The sequence below is a fragment of the Candida tropicalis genome (genome assembly GCF_000006335.3).
Source record: "Candida tropicalis MYA-3404 genomic scaffold supercont3.5, whole genome shotgun sequence".
Classification (NCBI taxonomy): Eukaryota; Fungi; Ascomycota; class Pichiomycetes; order Serinales; family Debaryomycetaceae; genus Candida; species Candida tropicalis.
Window position 1 is genome coordinate 332,572 of NW_003020057.1, and position 18,326 is coordinate 350,897.

At 29.9% G+C, this 18,326-nt stretch overlaps 8 protein-coding genes across 8 annotated transcripts; 6 read left to right on the forward strand and 2 right to left on the reverse strand. All coding sequences in view use genetic code 12, as the record gives it.

The window, feature by feature from the left end:
* Positions 1-405: 405 nt before the first annotated feature.
* Positions 406-2,259, forward strand: XKS1 (xylulokinase; the record flags this gene model as incomplete). The annotated part of the gene is made up of 1 exon (XM_002549530.1): positions 406-2,259. One exon carries the CDS (start codon positions 406-408, stop codon positions 2,257-2,259), a length of 1,854 nt encoding a protein of 617 aa, XP_002549576.1.
* A 181-nt stretch (positions 2,260-2,440) lies between these two features.
* On the forward strand, positions 2,441-3,847 carry CTRG_03874 (uncharacterized protein; the record flags this gene model as incomplete). The annotated part of the gene is made up of 1 exon (XM_002549531.1): positions 2,441-3,847. One exon carries the CDS (start codon positions 2,441-2,443, stop codon positions 3,845-3,847), a length of 1,407 nt encoding a protein of 468 aa, XP_002549577.1.
* Positions 3,848-4,389: 542 nt separating this feature from the next.
* Positions 4,390-5,511, forward strand: LYS1 (saccharopine dehydrogenase (NAD+, L-lysine-forming); the record flags this gene model as incomplete). The annotated part of the gene is made up of 1 exon (XM_002549532.1): positions 4,390-5,511. One exon carries the CDS (start codon positions 4,390-4,392, stop codon positions 5,509-5,511), a length of 1,122 nt encoding a protein of 373 aa, XP_002549578.1.
* Positions 5,512-5,591: 80 nt separating this feature from the next.
* Positions 5,592-7,088, reverse strand: CTRG_03876 (uncharacterized protein; the record flags this gene model as incomplete). Its single annotated transcript, XM_002549533.1, has 1 exon — positions 5,592-7,088. The coding sequence occupies one exon, from the start codon at positions 7,086-7,088 to the stop codon at positions 5,592-5,594; it is 1,497 nt and encodes a 498-aa protein (XP_002549579.1).
* A 156-nt stretch (positions 7,089-7,244) lies between these two features.
* On the forward strand, positions 7,245-9,383 carry CTRG_03877 (anaphase promoting complex subunit; the record flags this gene model as incomplete). Its single annotated transcript, XM_002549534.1, has 1 exon — positions 7,245-9,383. The coding sequence occupies one exon, from the start codon at positions 7,245-7,247 to the stop codon at positions 9,381-9,383; it is 2,139 nt and encodes a 712-aa protein (XP_002549580.1).
* Positions 9,384-11,680: 2,297 nt separating this feature from the next.
* CTRG_03878 (uncharacterized protein) lies at positions 11,681-13,348 on the forward strand (the record flags this gene model as incomplete). The annotated part of the gene is made up of 1 exon (XM_002549535.1): positions 11,681-13,348. One exon carries the CDS (start codon positions 11,681-11,683, stop codon positions 13,346-13,348), a length of 1,668 nt encoding a protein of 555 aa, XP_002549581.1.
* Positions 13,349-13,511: 163 nt separating this feature from the next.
* CTRG_03879 (uncharacterized protein) lies at positions 13,512-14,489 on the reverse strand (the record flags this gene model as incomplete). The annotated part of the gene is made up of 1 exon (XM_002549536.1): positions 13,512-14,489. One exon carries the CDS (start codon positions 14,487-14,489, stop codon positions 13,512-13,514), a length of 978 nt encoding a protein of 325 aa, XP_002549582.1.
* A 1,084-nt stretch (positions 14,490-15,573) lies between these two features.
* On the forward strand, positions 15,574-18,225 carry PUF3 (mRNA-binding protein; the record flags this gene model as incomplete). Its single annotated transcript, XM_002549537.1, has 1 exon — positions 15,574-18,225. The coding sequence occupies one exon, from the start codon at positions 15,574-15,576 to the stop codon at positions 18,223-18,225; it is 2,652 nt and encodes an 883-aa protein (XP_002549583.1).
* Between the last annotated feature and the right edge of the window lie 101 nt (positions 18,226-18,326).

An 18,326-nucleotide genomic window follows, 5' to 3' on the forward strand; every position in this document is an offset into this window, starting at 1 on the left:
AAGAACATGATAATGTATATTTGAATCCAGTATCAAATTGAATCGACTGTACCTAAGACCGTATGTGTAAGTAATACCGTGTGGATATGTGGTAATTAATCCGGAATCTCGTTTGGGGTTTTTTATTTTATTGCGTCGTGGGACTGACCGCTAGCTCCACCCCCCCAAAAAAATAATAGACGAATGCGTTCGGAAGCAATTGCTTTTGCGTCGGAGTAATTATTTTAGTTTCCCATGGAGCAACTAAAAAAAAAAAAGAATATTTAAATATGGGGGAAAAAATGGCAAGATGGGTGGTGTGTCGATAATTTTTCATTATATAAATTTGCTATAATTTTTCTTATTTCTAGTTCTTTCTAATTCTTTTCCTTTTTCTTTAATATTTATTACATTCATTCTACTACAATGACTACTGATTATTCTGAAAACGACAAATTATTCTTAGGTCTTGATTTATCCACTCAACAATTGAAAATCATAGTTACTAATGAAGATTTAATCCCTTTGAAAACCTACCACGTTGAATTTGATGCTGAATTCAAAGAAAAATACAACATCACTAAAGGTGTGGTTAATGGAGAAGATGGTGAAGTTATAAGTCCTGTTGGTATGTGGTTGGACTCTATGAATTATGTATTTAATTCTATGAAGAAGGACAAATTCCCATTTGATAAAGTTGTTGGTATTAGTGGATCAGCACAACAACATGGTTCAGTTTATTGGAGTCATGAAGCTAATGAACTTTTATCTGATTTAAAACCAGAAGAAGATTTATCAGAACAATTAAAGGATGCATTTTCTTGGGAATATTCACCAAATTGGCAAGATCATTCAACTTTAAAAGAAGCTGAAGCATTCCATGAAGCTATTGGTAAAGAAAATTTAGCTAAAATTACCGGATCTAGAGCTCATTTAAGATTTACTGGATTACAAATTAGAAAATTTGCTACTAGATCTCACGTTGAAGAATATGCTAAAACTTCAAGAATTTCTTTAGTTTCTTCATTCCTTACAAGTGTTTTAATTGGGAAAGTTACTGGTTTGGAAGAAAGTGATGCTTGTGGTATGAATCTTTATGATATCACCAAAAGTCAATATAATGAAGAATTATTAGCTTTAGGTGCTGGTGTTCATCCAAAGATTGACGGTGTTGATAAGAATGACGAAAAATACCAAAAATCCATTGATGAACTTAAACAGAAATTGGGTGATATCACACCAATTACATATGAATCATCTGGTGATATTTCTCCATATTTTGTTGATACTTATGGATTTAACAAAGATGTTAAAATTTACTCATTTACTGGTGATAATTTGGCAACTATTTTATCCTTACCATTACAACCAAATGATTGTTTGATCTCATTAGGTACTTCCACTACAGTTTTGATTATTACTGAAAATTATCAACCTTCTTCTCAATATCATCTTTTCAAACACCCAACAATGCCAGATAGTTACATGGGTATGCTTTGTTATTGTAATGGATCCTTAGCCAGAGAAAAGGCAAGAGATGAAGTTAATAAACAAAACAAAGTATCTGATTCCAAAAGTTGGGATAAATTTGATGAGATTTTGGACAATAGTAAACACTTCAATCATAAATTAGGTATTTATTTCCCACTTGGTGAAATCATTCCTCAAGCTCCTGCTCAAACCATTAGAGCTGTTTTAGAAGATGGTAAGATTATTCCTTGTGAATTAAATACTCATGGATTTAGTATTGATGATGATGCAAATGCTATTGTTGAATCTCAAACTTTAAGTTGTAGATTAAGGGCAGGTCCAATGTTGAGTAATTCTGGTGATAGTTCAAGTGATGATGAATCACCTGAATCTACTAAAGAATTAGAGAATATTTATAAAGATTTGACAAGTAAATTTGGTGAATTGTATACTGATGGTAAGAAACAAACATTTGAATCATTAACTGCTAGACCAAATAGATGTTATTATGTTGGAGGAGCATCAAATAATCCAAGTATTATTAAGAAAATGGGATCAATTTTTGGTCCAGTTAATGGTAATTATAAAGTTGAAATTCCAAATGCTTGTGCATTAGGTGGTGCTTACAAAGCAAGTTGGTCTTTTGCTTGTGAAGAAAAGGGTAAAATGATTAGTTATGCTGATTATATTACTAAATTATTTGACACAAATGATGAATTGGATCAATTTCAAGTTGAAGATAAATGGGTTGAATATTTTGAAGGTGTTGGTATGTTAGCTAAGATGGAAGAGACTTTATTAAAACAATAATTAGACAACTTATATATATATATACGTACATAGAAATGATAAATTTGATTGATTTACTTTTAATTTTGCAATTTGTATCCATTGAGTGAGCGGTAGCGGTCGGGAGAAGAAAAGAAAAATTTTCCACCTCCGCAATAATTCCCATTTTCAGGGTATCATCATCACCATTGCCCCTTAACAAATGATTAGAGCCAGAAGCATAATCTTGAGAAGTCATAGACAATTCTCTACATTATTATCAAAGAAACCAGAATCTTTAATAATTGAAGATTTAACAAATCCATCAATAAATCAAGAGGATGAAGAAGGAAGAATAAAATTAATTGAATCATTATTAAATTCCCAAAATTCAAATATACCATTATTATATAATCATTTAATACCTAATTTTTCATATTATTTTAAAATTCCTAAACATTCTATCAAAGGAGAAATTTTAAGAAGATTAATTAATGTTAATCCTGGTAGAGTTCATAGTACTTTTGATTTATATAATTTACATCGTGAAGAAATCGATGAACATATAATTAATGATGTATTGAAAAAACTTATTATTGAACCAGTTGAAGAAGGTGAAGAAAGAAATATGGAAAATATATTTAATATAATTAAAGATTTTGAACATTTAGAATTTGATCATGTTTTAAGTGAATTATTTTACAAGTTTGTTAATCAAGACGATTACAAACTGATTAATGAATTGATCAACGAAGGTGTTTTAAATAATAAAAATATATTGAAAGAACTTACTAATGATTTATCATCTATAGTTAAAAAATTTGCATATTTGGAAGTATTCCATAGATTGTTTAATACTTCTCGTGATGAAATAACCGCTGATCAATATACTATTGCTTTAAATTTGTTAAATTTCAATAATGCACAACTTCATGAGTTATTCAACAAAACTAATCAATTGTCATTTATACAATTGACAAATGAAATCTTGGAATATATTGAAACATCCAAAATTGATGAATTACCAGATTCAATTGAATTACGTCAATCAATAATTGAAGTATACGGAATAAGTCAAGATAATACCGAAATGGCACTTAAGAAATATCATTATTATGAAAGCCATGTTAAATTAGATATAAACAAAATCAGATTTGAAATGATTAAATTATTTAGTTATCAAGCAATTAAACAAAATAGTGATATTTGGAATCAAGTTGCACAAACATTTATCCCACCACAATTTACTATTGAAACATTACAAATGTTGATTGTATTGAAAAGTTATTTCAATATTAATGAAGCATTAGAAATTTACAATTCATATATTAATGAAGTTTCCGGGAATATTAATGAAATTTCCAAGAAATCACCAAAGGGAGTAATGACAGAATCAATAATTTTAGGATTTTTATTGAACAATGACCGTCAATTTGCCTTTTTGATATTTGAGAAAGCAGTTGAGAACAAGATCATGACTGATGAGTTGGAAATCAGTCAAGTTAAAAAGATGTTTAAGAAATATAGTGATTCATTTGTTGATAATGAAGAATGGGAAAACAATGCTCAATTGAAAATGAAACAAGTTGCATTGGAGTATATAGTTAATATAGGTGGTATCAAATATTAATAAACAATATTCTACAATGAACAATAATCCATACGGCATGATTACTATTGGTGTATTATTTTTTTTTTGCAATTCCTCGGTGTGTATACACTTCTGGCTAAGATTCCAATTTAGGAAAATTTGCCGCAAGTATGAGAAATGAGTAATCTTCCATGTGCGTGTACAAGAGTGAAAAAATTTTTTGCAGTGAGTCAAACTACGCGGCAAATTTATTTACTCCATAAAAAAACAAAAAACTTTTCATCCTTCTTTGTGTGATGCCACCAGATAGTGAGTGAGTGGGTGTGTGTCATTATCGCGGTGTGTGAGCCTGGCGGGCGATGTGACGACTGAGTAAGTGAGCGAGCGAGCGATAACGCACACACACCCAAAATGACCAAAATGGGAAAAATTTCAATGAGCAAAAACTATAAATTAACCCTGAATTTTCCACTTTCTTCTTTTTCATTTTTCATTTTTCATTTTGTTTATTAATTATTATTATTATTATTATTTTATCAATAGTTATTACTATTATTTATTATTCCAACATATTATTAACAATGCCAAATACTCCTGTTACCCTTCATTTAAGAGCCGAAACCAAACCATTGGAACATAGAGCCGCTTTAACCCCAACCACAACTAAAAAATTAATCGATGCCGGTTTTAAAGTTTATGTTGAACAATCATCTCAATCTATTTTTAATATTAAAGAATATGAAGATGCAGGTGCCATTATCGTACCTGAAGGTTCTTGGAAAACCGCTCCAAAAGACCGTATGATTATTGGTTTAAAAGAATTGCCAGAAAATGAAACTTTCCCATTAGTTCATGAACATATTCAATTTGCTCATTGTTATAAAGATCAAGCTGGTTGGCAAGATGTTTTAAAAAGATTCCCTGAAGGTAATGGTATTTTATATGATTTGGAATTTTTAGAAAATGATCAAGGTAGAAGAGTTGCTGCTTTTGGTTATTATGCTGGTTTTGCTGGTGCTGCCATTGGTGTTTTAGATTGGTGTTTTAAACAATTGAATTCTGATACTAAAAACTTGCCTGGTGTTTCTCCTTATCCAAATGAAGATGCTTTAATTAAAGATGTTAAAGCTGAATTGGAAAAAGCTTTAACTAAAACAAATGGCGTTTATCCAAAATGTCTTGTTATTGGTGCTTTGGGTAGATGTGGTTCCGGTGCTGTTGATTTGTTTAAAAAAGTTGGTATTCCAGATAATCAAATTGCTAAATGGGATATGGCTGAAACAGCTAAAGGTGGTCCATTCCAAGAAATTGTTGATCTGGATATTTTTGTCAACTGTATTTATTTATCAAAACCAATTGCTCCATTTATTAACAAACAACTTTTGAACCAAGATAGTAGAAAATTAAGAACAATTGTTGATGTTTCTGCTGATACTACTAATCCACATAATCCAATTCCAGTTTATAAAATTGCTACTGTTTTCAATGATCCAACTGTTGTTGTTGATCTTGAAAAAGGTCCAAAATTATCTGTTTGTTCTATTGATCATTTACCTTCTTTATTACCAAGAGAAGCTTCTGAATTTTTCTCACGTGATTTATTGCCATCATTATTGGAATTACCAGAAAGAGATACTGCTCCAGTTTGGGTCAGAGCTAAAAATTTGTTTGACAAACACGTTGCTAGATTAAGCAAATTGTAAAGTTGACGAACAAATATACTTGTATATTAATTACTTATTTTTTTTTTTACTTCTACCTGGTTTTATTCCTTTGTATATGATTATTCTAATGTTACAGTGACTTTTCTTTTTTTACTATTATTCTTTTTACCTTTCTTCTTACCCTTTTTAGTGGCACCAGTCATGATTTTCTTAATTTCTTCACCATCAGTTTCATATTCAGATTCACTTGGAATATCATTTTCATTATTTTCACCAGTAATATCACCTAATGAAGTAAATCTTCTTTTCATAGTTTCAGTTTTTTCAATAGTTTCAGGACATGTAGATACACAATTTAATCTTTCTCCAGCATCATAAACAGCAACTTGATCTTTTAATGTTAAATTCCAAACAACAATTTTACCATCTGATGAAACAGATATTAATAATGGTATACCTTGAGTTTCTTGTTTATCTTGAAGGAAAGAAATACCTTTAATACGATTAGTATGACCTCTTAATGTAAACTTGGCTTCTAATTCTTCTGGCTTAGAATCCCATACTTTATCTTCTTCTTCTTCTTTTTCTTCATCATCAGCATCATTTTGTTTTCCTAATCCCAGTAATACTTGATCTTTGAATTCATACAATTCAATTGCTCCATTACCCAAACCAGCAACTAACCATTCTTTATTATCAAATTTTAAAATATCCATAGCCATTAAAGTAGTTTTAATTTTAATCTTTTTAACAATTTTAGCAGTTGAAGTTTTATAAATTAAAATTTGATTCAACATACCAACCAAGAAATAATTTCCCTTTGGAGACCATCTAACAAAATCACCAGATTGTCCAAGATGATCTCTACCTTTAATCTTTAAAATCGCTGCTTTTTTAGCAGTCATTAAATTCCATAATCTAATAGTTTTATCTTGTGATACCAGTATAGCAACTCTACCACTTGGATGAATTGATAAATCATTAATTTTATCAGTATGTCCTTTTAAAATTCCAAATGTTTCCCAATCTTTAGTTCTCCAAATTATAATTTTCCCATCTTCTGATCCTGATAATAACCATTTTCCAGATTTAGTAGTTGATTCAATTTCTTTTTCTTGTTTATTAGTATCTACTTCTGTAGAAAATTTTAAACTTGTAATTGTACCAGTATGACTTAATAAAGTACCCAATTCTTTTCTTTTTTGTAAATCATAAATTCTAATATGTTCATCATTTGATCCTGTAACTAAATATCTTTTAGCTAAATCCATAGATTTAATAGATAATGCATGTGCTTGGAAATGGAAAATTGGTTGGAATACTGGTTCTTTATTATTTGATGGATCTAAAATGACTGATAAACATAATAAATTATGTTCATAAGAACCAACAAAAATACGGAATTGAATTGGTTTACTTGTGACAGTGGTGGTTGTAGTAGTAGTAGTTGAGGTACTGCCTTTTAAAGCAGACTTGATCACCTTTGTTTCAGACATTGATATTTGGTTGTTTAAAGGTCGATGAGATGTAATGAAAATTATTATTTTGGTAGTGAATTTTTTTTTTCTCGCTTCTCCTTCTCTTTCCCTTTTGTAGATGAGCGATGTCATTCTCATGCGGCTTGTCAAAATTTTACCTGATTTGGATGCAATAAAAAAAAAACAGACAAACAAAAGAAAACAAAAAAAAATTTGGTTGGAAAAAAAAAAAACAATTCTTTAGATCAACAATAATTCTTTGCAACACTTGGAAATATCATTACCATATCAACAATGGTTCAGAATCAAAAGACTCCAACGGAGCATAATTCCACGTTGTATATCTCACCAATGATGAATAAGAAAAATGATTTATTATATGTAACACCACCTAATCCTACTACATCAACAAATAAATTATTAGAAACCCCAGGGTCAAATAAATCAACGTCACTGTTTTTCAATTTTGATAAAACTTCTCAACATAATGCTCCACATCATCATAATCATGATTATTCATTGGATGATCCATTAACACCAGTTGATAAATTAAGATTATGGAGACATGATGCAATTATGCAACATCAGTATAAAACAGCTGAATTTATAGGTGATAAAATTTTGGAACTTACATCTGATCCAAATGATGCATTTTGGTTAGCACAAGTTTATTTTAATCAAGGGAATTATCTAAGATGTAAGAATCTTATAAGTAATAATGCAGACTATAATAATTCAATAAGTTGTCGATATTTGGCAGGTTATAGTTTGATTAAATTAGAAATGTGGGATGAAGCATTGGATTTAATTGGTGAAACAAATCCTTTTAAAAATAGCAACAACCACAACAATAATAATAATAATAATAATAATTCAACGAGGATTTATCAAGATGATGGAGGAATTAAATTAGAAGCATCAATGTGTTATTTACGAGGGTTGATTTATGCTAACCAGAATAATTTTGAACGCGCGAAAGAATGTTATAAAGAAGCGTGTGTGGTTGATGTGAAATGTTATGAAGCATTTAATGAATTAATTGATAATAATCTAATGACACCTACTGAAGAATGGGATTTTGTAATGACACAATTGAATTATCGTGATAATTTGGATAATAATGATGAATTGATCAAATTGTTGTATACGACCAAACTAAGCAAATATTTGAATACCAATAAATTTGAAGAAAGTGAACATATTTTAAAAGAGGAGTATGATTTGAGGGATAATTGTGATTTAATGTTGAGTCGAGCAGATTATTTATATATTCAATGTAATTTTGATGAATGCTTGAATATTTGTGAGAAAATACTAAACAAAGATCAATATAATTTTGATGTTATACCGAATTATTTGAGTTGTTTGTATGAATTGGGAGGGAAAAATAAATTATTTCTTAAAGCACATCAATTAGCAGAATTACATCCTACTAATCCAATGACATGGTTAGCTATTGGTACTTATTATTTATCTATTAACAAAGTAGTTGAAGCTAGGAAATTTTTCAGTAAAGCTACTTTGTTGAATCCCAATTTTGGACAAGCATGGATTGGATTTGCCCATACATTTGCCGCGGAAGGAGAACATGAACAGGCTATTAGTGCTTATGCTTATGCAGCTAGATTATTCCCAGGAACTCATTTACCTAATTTATTTCTTGGAATGCAACATTTACAAATGAATAATTTGAATTTACTGGAAGAGTATTTATTAGCATCGTATCATATATGTAATAGTGATCCATTGTTATTGAATGAATTGGGGGTGATTAATTTCCATAAAAATCAATTTGATAAAGCAGAAATATACTTACAAGAAGCATTGACTGCTGCAAAGAATCTAAACTCGGATTCCAAGACATGGATATCAATTCATGCTAACTTGGGACACGTGTATCGTCGTGCGAATCAACCTTATAAAGCATTGGAATGTTTTAATCAAGTTTTGAAAATAAGTAACAAGAATGATGCTAACATATTATCAGCCATTGGATTAATCCATTTGAGGTTAGGTAATATATTCAAGTCAATTGATATATTACATGATGCATTGGCTATATCACCATTGGATCCAGTAGCTAGTGATTTACTTAAAAGAGCATTGGAAGCAAATAAAGAAAATCAAGAAATATTTAAAACTACCGAGAAATTGATTCAATTGGATTTACCAAATGATGGTGGAAGATTAAGGAAAAGAGGAGGGAAATCAAAACCAAGTATTGAGAAGTCAAAAGATGATATTAATAAAGATGCTAATAAGTTATTAGGAACACCATTACTTTCTAAGACGAGAAATCTTGAACCAGTTAATATTGAAGAATCGAAGAATGAATATGATGACGTCACATTATTAGCCCAAGATTTGCAACAAGGAGAAGAATCAAGTGATGATGATGATGACGATGATGGTATGGATATAGTAAGTGATTAAACTTGATAGTTTGTACAATATTCTTTCCTTTTTGCAACCTTTTTTGTTCTCTTTTGATGATGATGATGATTGTGTTTTTTCGTGTATTTCGTATATATAAATAGAAGTACTGGCAAAGAAAAAAGAGAGAATTGTTTTTGTTTCAATGTTTTTGTTTACACCGAATTTTATTGTTTATTTTTAGATGCCAAATTTTACACGAACAAAAAAAAAAAAAATTATTTTAAAATCAGTATAACAACCTCATATTATTCTAAAGAATTGTCATCTGATATACCCCACGTGATTCACTATATTGTTAATATTGTTCCTCTATATATCTCCCCATGTGCATTGTTAGTCACTGTTTTTTTTTTAGATGAATCGAGGTGGTAATTCTCATACCTAAAGGTTGTATTTGTATGATGAATATGATTTGTATTGAATTTGATAAGCAAAGTTTGTGTAATTGTGTAAACTCGTTCTTTTCATTTAGTTTTCCCCCTTTTAACACAAAATGTATAAATGATACCAATTAGGAAATTTTTTTATTTATTTGTTCACAGTACTTAAGGTAATGAAATTTTGTGTATTTAAAGGATTTTGTACATACACCACATACAAATGAGAGTTATTCTATACTGTAAGATGGAGAGAGTGATAAATTGTATTAATAATTCTTATGGAGACGAGACGATGCAAAATTATTAATGAAATTTCAAGTTTGTTGATCTTATTTCAGTGGTGATGATTTGATTCTATTTAATAGATTATTTTTATTTTTATTATTCAATTGAATGGAAGCAAAGGATTATAATGGTTGTAGTTTTAATATCAGGGGTAATATTGAAACGTAGTAGCTTTTTATTTCTTTTTACCATGACAAGTATAATTGGAATAATAATGATGATGATGATGAGAATCAAAGAATCTGGTAGGTAATTAATGATTAAAACACACAGAAACCAGTTGAATACGTAAATCCACATAAATAAATTAAAAAATAAAAAACACGAAAATTAAAACAAAAACAATTAAATATTTCAAGACTCAAAATTTAAAATTCTACTTTAGCAACTTACATGATGGCAACCACAAGCATTTCAATTGAAATTCAGGAGTAAACATAGTTGGAAAAAAAGATAAAAAGATAAAAAGAATTATAACAAATATTTATATAACGATCAGCGGTTGTATTATTCTTATTCTTGTTGTTTGTCGGCAAAAATATTCCTCGATGAGAATGAAATGAAATCAAATCAAATCAAATCACTATTGAACAATAGGTTTCATATAGATATTTGATTAAATATTAAATGAGAACAGTTCAAATCAGTTAAAACTGATGAAATTAAACGAACCGACTCAAATCAAAAAGAAACATTTTTAATACCCATAATAGTAATAAATAAAAAAAAAATTACGATAATGTAACACCAACTGCACATGTATATGTGATGCATGTGTATAATTGAATATATATATAAATATATATAAGGAACAATAGTCGTCCAATAAATTAACTTTTTTTTTATTTATTATTATTATTATTATCCCCTTCCAATCTATTGTTAATTAATTTTCAATTTATTATCCCAAATAGAAGCTGTAATTGACAGATCCATTCAAGAATATATAAATACAGATTGGTTTTTCCTCTTTGATATAAAACATAAAAATTTGGGATACAAGTAGTGCATTAACCAAAACACGCTAAATAAATAAAGAAAGTAAAAAAAAAAAAGGAGATTCAGATTTACATATTATTTTTTATTATTTTTTGTATTGGTTTCAATTTACAACCCATTTACTCCACCTTCTTCTTCATCATCATCTTTAAGATCAATTCACTTGATCCTATTTAATTGTCATCTAACAAGTTGGAATTCAAATAACTATTAGTACTAGTACTACTCCACCTCATCAACTTCAACTTCAACATCAACATTAACATCAACATTAGAAGTACATCTGCATTTTAGTTTTTAGACAATTTCCCAAATTTTGTTGTTTAATCTTTCTTTCCCAAAACAGATTTGTTTGATCTCAAACAAACCAAACCAAAACAAACCAAAACAAAGACAAAGACAAAAAAAAAGAGTGCACGCAATTTTTATTTCGTACAAAAGAAAGAGAAAAGGACAAAACAACGCATCATACAAAAAAAATTAAAAAACCGAGTGACAGTGAGAGACAGTGAGATTTTCCTGTTTATTAATTTCCTATCAATCACTTTCTTTTTTTATTTTCATTAACCACATCAACTAATACTTATAACAGACTAACAGTACTACTGTCACCCCCCATTGTATCTAATAATGGCTACAACTATCATATCATCATCATCCTCTACCACTACCACTACCACTACCACTACCACTACCACTACTAATAATAATAATAATACTTCACCTCCATCCTCAAACACAACGTTATCAGCCACAACAAATAATAATAAGAATAAGAATAATACCCCAAATCAAATAAAATCATCTACATCTACCACTGCCACAACAACAACAACAACAACAACAAAATCTATACCACATATATTATGTATGAATTTTAACCAGGATCAAGGCTGTTTTGCTATAAGTCATGAACAAGGTTTCCTCGTTTATAACACAAACCCTATCGAGTTACGTGTTAAACGGAATTTCACACCTCCTCCTCCAGCACCAGCACCTCATTCATCATCATCTACAGCATCAACAGTCGCAACAACTACAACTACAACTACAACTACAACTACAACTACAACTACAACGCAGAATAATAGAAATAATAGTACAGGAAGTACCGATTCCACATCATCTATTGCATCACACAATAGCATTAACAATACATCTACACATCATAATGCATATAAATCCGGATCGGGTATTTCTCATATAACCATGTTGCATAGAACTAATTATCTAGCATTGGTAGGAGGTGGAGAAAAACCAAAATTCCCTCCAAATAAATTAATAATATGGGATGATTTGAAAAGAAAGACAAGTTTACTGTTGGATTTTGATTCTCCAGTGTTGAATGTTTTATTATCAAGAGTAAGAATAATTGTCGTTTTAATTGATCAAATTTTGGTTTATGGATTTGCCGTACCTCCAAAGAAATTCCATACTTATAATACAATTAATAATCCTTATGGTATTGCTGATTTATCAGTCAATAGTAATAGTAACACTAATATCACATCAACCGCATCATCATCCACAATTGACAATACAAAAAGAAGCATTTCCCCACCACATTCATCAAGTTCTTCCAATAATTCATTAAAAGAAATCCCAACCAGCAGCAGCAACAACAATAACAACACATCATCATCTTATCAAACATTAGCATTTCCTGGAAGATCAGTAGGACAAATCCAAATTGTTGATGTGGGGAATAATAATAATCATAATGAAAAAAATTCCATGAATATAATTAAAGCTCACAAGCTGAACATTCGTTGTTTATGTCTCAATAAATCAGGAACTTTGGTTGCCAGTGCTTCAATTACTGGTACTTTGATAAGAATCCACTCTACCAGAACAACAACATTATTGTATGAATTTAGAAGAGGTATTGACAAGGCAGTTATCACTTCAATGAAATTTAGCCATGATGATTCAAAATTGGCCGTGTTATCTGATAAGCATACTTTACATGTATATAATATAGATGAAGTTCATGGAGGTGGAATGAATCGTCATCATGTTTTAAACAATTTACCTTATTTACCAAATTATTTTAAAAGTACATGGAGTTTTTGTTCTGTTAATACGAATAAATATCATGAAATTGATAATCATCCAATCGGTATTGATAGCAAATCAAATGAAATAGATGAAGGTACTATTGGATGGTCAGGAGATGATAGTATTATAATCATTTGGAAATTGAAGAAAATTTGGGAAAAATATATCATTGTTGAAACTGAAAATCATAATTATGAATTAATTCGTTCAAGTTGGAAGAAACTTGATAATACTGAATAAGAAGATTATTCACCAGACTTAGCATACTTTTTTTTCTTAATGGTGTTTTTGTTCTTTGCATTATAATTCTATAAGTGTTATATTTATATTTATACTTATAATTATAATTATAATTATATAGTTCTATGTACATCAAATATTTCAATGGTAATTTTTATATTCTTTATAGTTTTTCACATAATAAAGGTTGATAAAATATGGTTTCTTTATGACGTTTGTTACTTTTTCCTTGTAAATAATCCCATTTTCTACCATGATAATTCCTAATAAATCTATTTGCATCTTTAAAATTATTAAATTCCAATAATACTGTTCTTTTTTCATTTGTAACATCAGATACAACATCAATTATATTAATTAAATCATAATTCCATAATAATCTAAAAACACTAGATTCATTTAATCCAAATGGCCAATTTCTAACAATAACATAATTCTCTCTTTTATCAACATTTAACCAATTTTTCAATACTTCAAAATTATCAAATTTAATATTACTCATCAAATCTTTGTCATCTTCATCTACTCCTACTACCTTTTCATTTAAATTTAAAATTTCATTGATTTTATTAAAATCACTAATTTTTTTAAAATTCATAGATTCTAATATTTTTTTATTTAATTCAATAAATTCAAAATTTAATTTAATTCCATTAATTAATTTTCCTTCAGTTTCTTTAATATAAACACAAGCATTTAATTGATTTTCAAAAATTAAATAATATTCATTCATGAAATCTAATTGATTATTTCTTTTTTTAATAATTTCAAATGTTGGATTTAATTTTAAATTATATTTACAATTTCTTTCATTTGGTATTAATTTCCAAAAATCATATTTAGTTATATATGAATTAGGACATTTAAATTGTAAAATATTTGATCTGAAATTAGGCCATAATGATAATAATGCATTTTCGGATGGTATTTTAAGTTTAGAACTAATATTATCAAATGTCATTGGTATATTTGATGTTGATGGTATTGTTGTTGTGGGTTCTTGATCATAATACAACATTCGTGAAATCTTTGGCGTTGTAACATCTGATATTATGGATTTGCTAGCTGATATCTGCGATGTGGTTGATGAATATAGTAGATTCATTAACTTTTTGGTAGCTTCTGTAGTTGGTTTCGACATGGTTGTATAGATCAATGAAAAAGAGTTGATAGTAGTTATTGACAAAACAAAAAAAAATAAAAATCTCTGCTGCTTATATAAAGAAAAATTTAAAATCTATATGAATACTTCCAAACCCCCAGTCGGTCACGTGTGCGGATGTATTTCGCCGAACACGATATCTAAAATGATACTCCCAGAAGTTAGAGAACAATGCCAACTGATTATATAACAGATCATTTCCTATTCATGAATAGCAGAAACAAACAGAGTTGTTGAATTAGACAACCCGGTGGCAGCACGATAATCGCCGAGTTGAGGACCCGAGTTTGGCATCCGAGATTTGATTTTCTACTACCAAACGAGCCAACGTGTAGTGTATCTCTGGCGAAAGAAAACGGAAAGAAAAAGAGAAAAAAAATTTTAACTTTACTTTACTTTTTTTTCTGACTTTTCATATCCCACACACTCAGACAACCCATTTACCACATATCATTTTAATCTTCATCAATCCATTCCAATCCAACCCATCTTTTTTTTTTCTTCTTTAATTACTTGTACATATTATTTCAACCGAATCCTTGTATTTATCAAACAAACCACGTTTCTGTAAATAGTCAACCTTGTATCTAAAGAGTTACCATCTTCCCCCCCCACATAGTATTTTCGTTTTTGGTTTAATAAATTTTTTTTTTTTGTTTCAAACACCTTTCTGTCTTTTAATTTGGTCCATTTTTTGTAAATTTTTGGTTGCCATTATTAAAAGGAAGAAGAAAAAAACAGCAGAAAGCAGAAAGCAGAAAGCAGAAAGACAGGAAAAAGAGAACTCAAGAGGGAAAAAGGAAAAGGAAAAAAATTGAAAAAGAAAAAAAAAAATTCCAAATAGGCAAAATCCATTTCAAAATAACCACATTCATAACTTATCCATTTTCCCACGTTCTATATATTTTCCCCTTTTTTTTCATTTATTTATCTTATTGGTTGGTTTTAGTGGATTTTATCTCAACTAATATATCCCACTAGTAATTAGAACATAAAGAGACTTTATTGTTAAATAAAAAGTCCCTATTTATCTTCCGCCTCCCACAAAATTAAGATCAAATAAATGCAGTCGGAAACAATTTGGTCAAGTGGGCATAATTCCCCTATTCAAGCTCACCCACTGTTGAATTCATCATCAACAACAACAACTACAACAGCAACAGCTACAGGTTCTCAATATAAATCAGTTATTGATCAAGTTGATCCTGAAGTTGTTCGTTTATTTGCAAGTTCAAACTCTTTTGATCCATTATCTTCAGCCACTACGGAAAGAAGATTATCATTTAATGATGGAAGTGATATTTTAGAAAATGATTTTTTTGGTTTTAAAAGAGGTGCTTTATCTGCCATTACTGCTCCTGTTGTTAGTACTAATAATCATGTAACTAATAAACAATTTGGTACTGCTTCAATCAGTGGCGGGATTGCTAATAGACATCCTCCTCAAGATAGTTTTTTACAAAAATTTGCCAGTGTTGCGGATGCAACTAGAGAAATTGAATTGGGTAGATTAACATTAGATGATAGAAGTGTCACTGGTGAAAGTCTTAAAGTTGTTACTACCAGTGCATTTACTTCTCCACATGGTTCTTTAAATGAAAATTTGAATATGCCTGTTCCTCAAAGAGGATCAAGACATCAATCTATTAGTGAAAAAATTGATAATTACAACAATAATTCTCCAATTCAAGCAAGTTCTGCTTTATCTATTAGTTCTGATTTGAATTCTGATCATGGTGGTAATGTTGCAACAAGTGGTCCAAGTCATAATTTTTGGAATCCTGCCACTGCAACTTCTTTCACTCCTGCTGGAGCTGTCAATCCTCAAAATTATTTCATGGATATGAATGGGATGCCAATTCCTCCACCTTTACCTCCTCAAGGGTTTTATCCTCCAAGAGGTGTCAACTCTTCTTCGGCCACTGCTAGTGCTACTGCTTCTGGTGGTATGACCGCTGGTAATGGTCCACCTCCAAATCAAAATGGTGCTACTCCAAATATGCCAATTAATTCACCACCACCTTTTATGATTCCTTCTCCACCACCTTTTATGGATCCAAGTTTATATGGTATGATGTATGGTGGCTTCCCACCTCCACCGCCACCTCCTCCACAGCAATCACCAGGAGCTAAACAACATTCTGATGAAAAGCTGACATCACACGCCAGTTCAGAATCTGGTGATGAGAATAAAACTGAATCCGATGATAAGGATGGAGCAAATGATAAAAGGAAGGAACAATATGGTCCAGGTCCAATTGGAGGTGTTGGTCTTATGAATCGTCAATTCTCACCAGCTTCATTTATGTTTCACCCATTTAATCCTTATTCAATGTATCAACAATCACCACCATTGATGGCACATGAAGCTGCCTTACGTGGAATGACTCCACCTCCAGGTATGGGAATGCCACCTCCACCATCACAAATGGATAATTCTCCTACTTATAACAACACTGGTGCTTCACAAGGACAACAACAACAACAACAACAACAACAGCCACAATCGCAACAACAGCCACAATCGCAACAACAGCCCCCTCAACAACCATCAACCTTAAAAGGTGATAATGCCAAGCATGAAGGTGCTGGTTCAAAAAAAAAATCTAACCATAAAGGTAAGAATGGTAATGGTGGAAATCACATTTATCGTTCCCCATTATTGGAAGATGTTCGTGCCAATCCAAAAGCCTTCAGCTTGAAAGATATCTATGGACATGCGGTTGAATTTACTAAGGATCAACATGGATCTCGTTTTATTCAACAAAAATTACCTGAAGCCAGTGATGAAGAAAAGCAAACTATTTTCAATGAAATTTGGGAGATTTCTTATGATTTAATGACTGATGTTTTTGGTAATTATGTTATTCAAAAATATTTTGAACATGGTAATAGTACTCAAAAACAAGTGTTATTGGAAAGTATGATTGGTCATATTCATGAATTATCTTTACAAATGTATGGTTGTCGTGTTGTTCAAAGAGCATTGGAAGCCATTGAAACAGAAGGTCAATTGCGTATTATCGAAGAATTAAAGGATCATATTTTGGTTTGTTGTAAGGATCAAAATGGTAATCATGTTATTCAAAAATCCATTGAAAAAATCAAGCCATTTTCCAAAATTAGATTTATTTTAACCAGTTTAGATACTCAAATTTACCATTTATCTACTCATCCATATGGTTGCAGAGTGATTCAAAGATTGCTTGAATTCTCCGATGAAGATGATCAAAAAATGATTCTCACTCAATTGAATAATTTCCTTTATTATTTGATTTTAGATCAATATGGTAATTATGTTATTCAACATATTTTAGAAAATGGTACACCAGAAGAGAAAGAACCAATTTTAGAAATTGTTTTAGGATCTGTGGTTCAATTTTCTAAACATAAGTTTGCATCAAATGTTATTGAAAAATGTATTAAATTTGGGGATCTCAATCAAAGAAAAAGAATTTTACATGAAGTTATGTTGGGTAATGAAGATATTAATGATGATTCAGAAATTGGTGATGATTCTCCATTAGCTTTGATGGTTAAAGATCAATTTGGTAATTATGTTATTCAAAAATTAGTTGAAGCATTTGATGGAGAAGAAAGAAGATTATTAATTGTTAAAATTAAGAAATGTTTAAGTTTATCAGGTAATAATTTGGCCAGTATTAGAAACATTAGAAATATCATTGATCATGTTTCTGAAAATGAATTTAAATAAGGGAATGATACACCCCCAGCCATGAGTCAGTATTGATGTTCTTTTTCTTTTTCAGTTAAATAATGTTGTATTGGTTGTTTTTTTTTTTTGTTAATATTGGT